The 8,637-nt window shown below is 32.5% G+C and overlaps 1 protein-coding gene across 2 annotated transcripts in view; it reads right to left on the bottom strand.

Annotated features, from left to right (window-relative positions):
- Positions 1 to 1,088: 1,088 nt before the first annotated feature.
- zmp:0000001167 (protein phosphatase 1 regulatory subunit 12A) overlaps positions 1,089 to 8,637 on the bottom strand; it is a 36,578-nt gene continuing 29,029 nt past the window's right edge. For both annotated transcript variants that reach the window (XM_051099108.1, XM_051099110.1), the window contains exons 16-24: positions 8,241 to 8,334; positions 8,058 to 8,143; positions 7,923 to 7,979; positions 7,804 to 7,826; positions 7,647 to 7,710; positions 7,456 to 7,560; positions 4,358 to 4,408; positions 4,192 to 4,242; positions 1,089 to 2,026 (exon numbers count right to left, since the gene is read on the bottom strand). In XM_051099108.1, coding sequence (XP_050955065.1) covers positions 1,940 to 2,026; positions 4,192 to 4,242; positions 4,358 to 4,408; positions 7,456 to 7,560; positions 7,647 to 7,710; positions 7,804 to 7,826; positions 7,923 to 7,979; positions 8,058 to 8,143; positions 8,241 to 8,334 — 618 coding nt within the window. In that variant the 3' untranslated portion in view covers positions 1,089 to 1,939. The remainder of the gene's footprint in view (positions 2,027 to 4,191; positions 4,243 to 4,357; positions 4,409 to 7,455; positions 7,561 to 7,646; positions 7,711 to 7,803; positions 7,827 to 7,922; positions 7,980 to 8,057; positions 8,144 to 8,240; positions 8,335 to 8,637) is intronic.

Raw genomic sequence — 8,637 nt, forward strand, 5'->3', positions numbered from 1 at the left:
ATAAGGTTTTATTATTAAGAGAATAAAGTCATAGTATTATGAGATTAAAGTAGCAATATTTCGAAAATAAATTCGTAGTATGAGATCAAAAAGCGCAGTATTTTGAGAATAAAGTCGTAATATATATGATTCAAGTCGCACTATTTTGAGAATAGTCGTAGTATTAAGAGAATAAAGTCATAGAATTGAGATTAAAGTTGCAGTATTTTGAAAATAAAGTCGTAGTTTAATGAAATTAAAGTCATAATATTTTTTAAAATAAAGTCGTAGTGTTAAGAGAATTAAGTTGTAGTACTGAGATTTAAGTCGCAGTATTTTGAGAATAAAGTCGTAGTATTAAGAGATTAAATGGCTAAACTGAATCTTTAAATTGAACATAATATTTGCACATGATGCTCAAAAATAATGAATTGAATCAAACCAAACTATTAAATGTGCACATATGATACTCAAAAACGCTGAACTGAATCTTCAAATCAAACAATTAAATTTTTGATTAAAGATGTTTATACACACATGATCAGAAATGCTAAATTGAACTTAAATTAAATATATACATACTCCAAAATGTCCAGAAATGTTAAATTCAAACGTTTTGCAGACAGAAATGTTGAGAAACTCAATCAAATGCTCTTATGATGAACAGTTTGAATGAAAATGTATATGTGATGCCTAAAAATTCTGAATCTGTAAACAAAAAATATATATATTTAATAAAATCAATATCAATATATAGTTTTCTTTTTTACATTTTACAGTTGTTTTGTATGTTATTTAGTTTGGCTGCTGATCAGGGGAGGTCAATAATGTTGATTATTAATATTAATGTCATTTTTTTTTTAATATATATTATTTTTATATATTATAGAGATTTTTGTTTGTTTGTTTGTTAATTTAGTTTTGTATTTATTTATTTTTTTTAATTTAAATTAACAATATTTTAGTTTGATTGGCCACTGACCAGGGACTGTCAGTTATGTCAAATAATACCCAAATAAACACAAACCGCCATCTGACACAACACTAAACCACTGAGACTGTAAAATGTAAAAAAAAAAAAAAAAAAAAAAAAAAAATGGACATTAGGCTACAAACACACATATTTTATTAAGTGCCAACATTCATTCAATATATTAGAAAAACAACACGTGGGGAAAACGAAGCTGATATCAAGTTACAGTTTATAGCGTTATGAGTTCAAATGCATAATATTTGTAATTTACACAATAAACAAAAGCCGTCTGCCTCGCTTCAGAAGACGCCAGGAGCAAGGATGATTCAAACAAGGGTAAAAACCACAAAAATAGACATTTCCTCATGGCTCGGCGTAAGTGTCGCTTAAAAAAAAAAAAAAAAAAGAAAAAAAGATGCATAGCATACGTGGCTGCGAAACGACAGCCTGGTGTGCATTCGGCAAAATCGATGTCAACGAATGATTGTCGCGCTGGATTCTGGAGCCGATGGATTGGAGTGACATATTCAGACCACCTGGAGTGGAGTTTAGGGATGAACCTCTCAATCGTGTGTGTGTTTGTGCAAAGATGCAAAAATACTGCAGACTTCAGCTGCCTGAGACTCGTGGAATGTGTGGAGTGTGTGCGCTCACGCTTATGGGAATGTGCATGGTGCATGCGTCCCTATACGAGTGCGAGTGTGTGTGTGTGTGTGTGTGTGAAAGAGAGAGAGAGAAATACGGAAATCTGAAGCTCCGACGCGTCTCCGCAGTGAGAACACGGATGAAGATCAAACACGCCACACGCACACAGTCCTGCAGGAAGGTAAAAAGATCACGGCTAACTGCGAGCCGTTATAAAACAGTGACATTGTTCTTTGTATTTGATGTTCCTCTCCTCCTCTTTTCCCTTTTTTGGCTCTCGGGAAGGATGTCGGGTGGGAAGGGGTGGTACGGGTTCTCTTTCTCTCTCTCGATCCTCTCGCTCTATTTGGAGAGTTTGCTGATGACTCTGATGAGCGCGCCGTTCTCGTCCTTCAGCCTCTGGTTGTCGGCTCTCAGATCCCCTAAAACCTGCAAAACAGACGTACTCGAGTTCTTTACATCTGTCAGAAGGGTCATTTAAAGGGATAGTTCACACTAAAATGTAAATACTGGCATCATTTACTCGCCCTCATGTCATTCCAAACCCATATGACTTCTCCAGGAAACACAAAAGGAGATGTTTTGAATAATGGTCATATATATATATATATAAATATTCTTTTGACTGGCCAATGACTAGTCACTGTCAATTATTAATTGTAATTAATAAATCAATAAAAGCAATATTAATAATAACAACAACAATTCATAAAATTAATCTTAATATAATTATTTCTTTCTTTCTTTCCTTTTTTAATTATTATTTTTTTTTTTTTTTTACAATTTTTACAAGGACTGTAAATTTTATTAATAAAAATTAATAAAAATAAAAATAACAATAATTAATACAATTGATTAATAATATTTTTGGTTTTTGTTATTTGCACAGCATAAGACTAACAGTGTATATTATATTATATTATATTATAAAATTATATTACATATTTTATTATGTATATTTTAATTTGATTGGCCACTGACAAGCACTGTCAATTATTAATTGTAATTAATAAATCAATAAAAACAGTATTATTAATAACAATAATAATAAATAATAACAACCACAATTCAATTATTATTTTTTTAACAATTTAATTTGACCACTGACCAAGGACTGTAAATTTTATTAATAAAAATTGTAATAATAAAAATAAAAAGTAACAATTAATACAATTGAATAATCATTTTTTGGTTTTTGTCATTTGCATTTTTAAAAACAATGTGTTTATTATATTATATTATATTATATTATATTATATTATATTATATTATATTATATTTTTTTTACATACATTTTAGTTTTTTTATTATTTAATTTAATTAATTGTTTTTTTCATTACTTATTTTTGTCTTACATTTTAGTTTGATTGGCCACTGACCAGGGACTGTCAGTTAAGTCATTACATATTAATAATTAATAAAATTAATATTAACAACAATAACAATTACTACTCATATACATACATTTTAGTTTTTATAATGTATTTTTTTTTATTAAATATTTTTGTTTCACATTTTAGTTTGATTGGCCACTGATGAGGAATGTTAGTTATGTAAATACATATTAATAATTAATAAAATTAATATTAAGGCAATAACAATTAATACAATTGATATTCAAATAATATTTTTGGCTTGTGTCATTTTAAATTTTTCAAACACTTCGTGTGGCTTCAGCATGAGCATTTGTAATTGTGATTATATTATATATTTTTCATATTATTATTAATAATATTTTTGTTTTGCATTTTTTTTAATGGCCAGCACCAAGTACTGTAATTTATGTCAAGCGTATACAATTAATAAAATCAATATTAATAATAATATAATAATAATAATAATAAATACACTTAATATTAACGTCTTATTTATTATGGCCACCTGATCAGTTTCAAATTCCAAAATTCCATTCTTTGCCAAGAGACACAAATTTCAGTGAATTTTGAGTGAATAGTATGCAAAATAATTTTTAGTTTTTTATTTTAGAAAGTTTGTGTATTATCTGTTATCACTGATATGAAAAAATTATAAAAATGACAATTGATTATATATTTCTCTGAATGATTTCAAACCTAGTATCACATTTTACAGAGGAAACTCAGGTTTAGACCCACATGAGGTTGAGTAAACGATGCCAGAATTTACTTTTTTTTTTTTCTCCAAACACTTTTAGCCAGGCATGACATGACAAGTTTCCAGCGTCAAGTTATTTTTCTGCCCTCAATAACAGTAAAAATACAGTGCAGTGCTACAAACTGACAGCCAGAACATAGTAGCTGAAGTTTAATATAGAGTTATATGGAGCAGCACCAATTAGATTTGACTGTGGGCAAAGCTCAAAATAGAAACCAAATATTAAACTCCCATTAACATGGCAGACAGGTAATGAATCATATTTATGATGCCTGGTTAATGCGTAAGACAAGTGGCTCGTTAAACTGGTTTTACTCGTGTTGGCTGAATTGCTCTCATGGATAAAGTAGTATATATGCATTCACAACATTTCACACTTCAGTCGCCTCTCAGCCAATCAGCACCCAGAACTGAATAAAAGAGCCAATCAGAAAAAGCCTTCTGTGATCACATGCTCTCACCTTCAACTCCTCTTCCAACTCAGCGGCACGCCTCTCTAACATCTTTTTCTCCTGAGATGGAGAGAAAACAAGCATGTGGAGTGACATATGATTGAAAACGTCTATATAGGGAAAAACCCATATGTTTCTGATTAGTTCAGTGGAATTGTGTGTTCTGTAATCTCACCTTCTTCTCCATTTCCAACAGAGCCGTGCAGTCCGTGAATCTCTCCTGCCTCTGTAACACACAAACATAGTTAGAAGTCAAATATACTGCTGTTCGGTACCATAGTTTCATAATAAATGAAACACAATACAGTCATTCAAGTATGAAAATATTTGTGTGCATCTATTATGAAAATTACTGTAGTCTTCATAATATATATATACATTTTATATATAATATATATATATTTTTTTTATCATACTACATTTATCATATGTTGTATATACAACCAACAAAGTTCAAACAATAGCAGTATTCAGAAAAAATAAAATAAGCATAATATAAATATAAAATAAAACTAGTTAAACATGCACACAAATTTATGAAAAATAGTTTTTTTATATATAGAATTTAACATTTTTGTGTTGATTGGCCACTGACCAGGGTTATGTAAGGGTCAGTTATGTAACAACTAATACTCACATACATACTATTTTTAATTTAATAATTAGTTTGTTTTACATTTTAGTGATTGACCACTGACCAGGGACTGTCAGTTATGTCATTACACATTAATAATTATTAAAATTAATATTAACAACAACTACTAACACTCATATATGTACATTTTTTAAAATTCAGTTAATTATTATTTTAATTAATTCATTATTTTTGTTTTACATTTTAGTGATTAGCCACTGACTAGGGACTGTCACTTATGTCATTAGATATTAATAATGAATAAAATTCATATGAACAACAACAAACAATACTCATATACATACATTATTTTTCTTATTTAATTAAATTAATTATTCTTTTATTAATTAATTATTTTTGTTTTACATTTTAGTGATTGGCCACTGACCAGGGACTCTCAGTTGTGTCATTACATATTAATAATCAATTTAATATTAATAACAATTAATACAACTGATATTTAAATAATAATATATTAGAATTTAAATAATCAAAATAAATAATTTTGGTCATTCATTTTTTTTTTTTTAAACACTTTTTTTCTTTATATTATATTATATTATATTATATTACATTACATTACATTATATTGGTATTTTTTCATATTATTATTATTGTTTTTAATATATTTATAATAGCCACAAATTACTGCCATTTGTCAAGTGTATATCATTAATAATTAATCAAATCAATAATATTAATAATAACTAATACAATTAATATTAATTGTATCTATCCATCTATCCATCTATGTATCTATCTCTCTCTATATCTCTATATATATCCACACACACATACATACATACATACATACATACACATACATACATACACATACATATATATATATACACACACACACACACACACACACACACACATACACATACATATATATATACATATATACATACACACATATACAGTGGGTACGGAAAGTATTCAGACCCCCTTAAATTTTTCACTCTTTGTTATATTGCAGCCATTTGCTAAAATCATTGAAGTTCATTTGTTTCCTCATTAATGTACACACAGCACCCCATACTGACAGAAAAACACTGAATTGTTGACATTTTTGCAGATTTATTAAAAAAGAAAAACTGAAATATCACATGGTCCTAAGTATTCAGACCCTTTGCTCAGTATTTAGTAGAAGCACCCTTTTGATCTAATACAGCCATGAGTCTTTTTGGGAAAGATGCAACAAGTTTTTCACACCTGGATTTGGGGATCCTCTGCCATTGGTGGACAGCCATTTTTAGGTCTCTCCAGAGATGCTCAATTGGGTTTAAGTCAGGGCTCTGGCTGGGCCATTCAAGAACAGTCACGGAGTTGTTGTGAAGCCACTCCTTCATTATTTTAGCTGTGTGCTTAGGGTCATTGTCTTGTTGGAAGGTAAACCTTCGGCCCAGTCTGAGGTCCTGAGCAAAACAAGGTTTTCGTCCAGGATATCCCTGTACTTGGCCGCATTCATCTTTCCCTCAATTGCACCCAGTCGTCCTGTCCCTGCAGCTGAAAAACACCCCCACAGCATGATGCTGCCACCACCATGCTTCACTGTTGGGACTGTATTGGACAGGTGATGAGCAGTGCCTGGTTTTCTCCACACATACCGCTTAGAATTAAGGCCAAAAAGTTCTATCTTGGTCTCATCAGACCAGAGAATCTTATTTCTCACCATCCTGGAGTCCTTCAAGTGTTTTTTTAGCAAACTCCATGCGGGCTTTCATGTGTCTTGCACTGAGGAGAGGCTTCCGTCGGGCCACTCTGCCATAAGGCCCCGACTGGTGGAGGGCTGCAGTGATGGTTGACTTTCTACAACTTTCTCCCATCTCCCGACTGCATCTCTGGAGCTCAGCCACAGTGATCTTTGGGTTCTTCTTTACCTCTCTCACCAAGGCTCTTCTCCCCCGATAGCTCAGTTTGGCCGGACGGCCAGCTCTAGGAAGGGTTCTGGTCGTCCCAAACGTCTTCCATTTAAGGATTATGGAGGCCACTGTGCTCTTAGGAACCTTAAGTGCAGCAGAAATTTTTTTGTAACCTTGGCCAGATCTGTGCCTTGCCACAATTCTGTCTCTGAGCTCTTCAGGCAGTTCCTTTGACCTCATGATTCTCATTTGCTCTGACATGCACTGTGAGCTGTAAGGTCTTATATAGACAGGTGTGTGGCTTTCCTAATCAAGTCCAATCAATATAATCAAACACAGCTGGACTCAAATGAAGGAACCATCTCAAGGATGATCAGAAGAAATGGACAGTACCTGAGTTAAATATATGAGTGTCACAGAAAAGGATCTGAATACTTAGGACCATGTGATATTTCAGTTTTTCTTTTTTAATAAATCTGCAATTCTAACAATTCTGTGTTTTTCTGTCAATATGGGGTGCTGTGTGTACATTAATGAGGAAAAAAAAAAGAACTTAAATGATTTTAGCAAATGGCTGCAATATAACAAAGAGTGAAAAATTTAAGGGGGTCTGAATACTTTCCGTACCCACTGTATGTACACACGATTTACTGAATAAGTGCTTGAAACATAGACAGATGTGGACAGGATGTTTTTATATGCTTGCACAAAAGTAATTTTTTTGTAAATTTTTTTAAAGTGTGCAGCTGTGATTTGTGTGTGTTTGTGCACCTGTGTGGCCTTTTCCAGCTCCACCCGGGTCAGTGAAATGGTTCTCTGTGTGTCTGATAGCTGTGACTGCAGACGGCGGTTCTCCCTGGACATCTCTTCAAACAACTAAAACACACACACACAGATGCAGACATCAAACACACATAAACCTCCTGCCCACACAATCAGCCAAGCCACAAACCCCTCCTGACCTTCCTAAAGTCCCTGGACTCCGATCCTCTCGTGAGAATACAATCATTCAAAACCGAATCAGACCTGAGACGAAGAAAAAAAAACAGAGAGACAATGAGAAGAACACAGACGCTGAGATCACCAAACAACGTGAAAGGTCAAAGGTCAGAGTTGTACCTGCTGCTCGTGTATCTGTCCGTCTGCATGAGGAAAACACAAAACATTTCACATGTCAGAAAAAAGAACATGAGCTACCACTGTCAATCAATTCAAAAGTGTATGCTGATTGGTCAGACCTGTGGGTCCCGCCCACCACTAGTCTCCTCCTCTCCACTGGGGTCGTTGTCATCGCTCTGCAAAACCAGTAAATGTTAAAATCCAGGGTGTATTTCTAAGCGACTGTTTTAATCGCATGTTCTCTTCTTCCTCACCTCTCCTGTTTTTCCTCTCCTCCGAGCTCTGGCTCTCCTGCGCTCCCTCGCACGCTCCTCGATCTCTGCGAGTGCACTGTCTGCATCTGACACACAATGCAGAAACAGTGTTACAATTAGTGTTACAAAGTTATTATGTAGTATTATGAAATCTAGTGCTAAGGGTCAAAGCTGAAAGGTCACCCTGTCTATCAGGACGTGGAGCACCAGGAGGATGTGTGAGCCCCAGCAAATCTGACTTCTGCAGGTTAGCGATACGAGACCGCCAGCTCACTTCCTGCGCAAAAATAAAGTAAAATAAATAAATATATTATTTACTTTGCATATGAAAATAATAATTATTAACAATATATATTTATACGTTTACATTTCTTGCATGTATAAATATTTTGCATGTATGCAAATGTACATTATATAAATTATTTATTTTAATTATAAGTAAACATTAATTATAAGTAAATAAATAAATAAATAAAATGTATTTTGTATTATTTATAGTTATTTATTTTTATATATATTATAAGCATTAATAATTATTTAATTTTATACATATATTAAGCATTAGTATTAAATACACACA

Source organism: Labeo rohita, chromosome 25 (genome assembly GCF_022985175.1).
Source record: "Labeo rohita strain BAU-BD-2019 chromosome 25, IGBB_LRoh.1.0, whole genome shotgun sequence".
In the NCBI taxonomy this organism is placed as follows: Eukaryota; Metazoa; Chordata; class Actinopteri; order Cypriniformes; family Cyprinidae; genus Labeo; species Labeo rohita.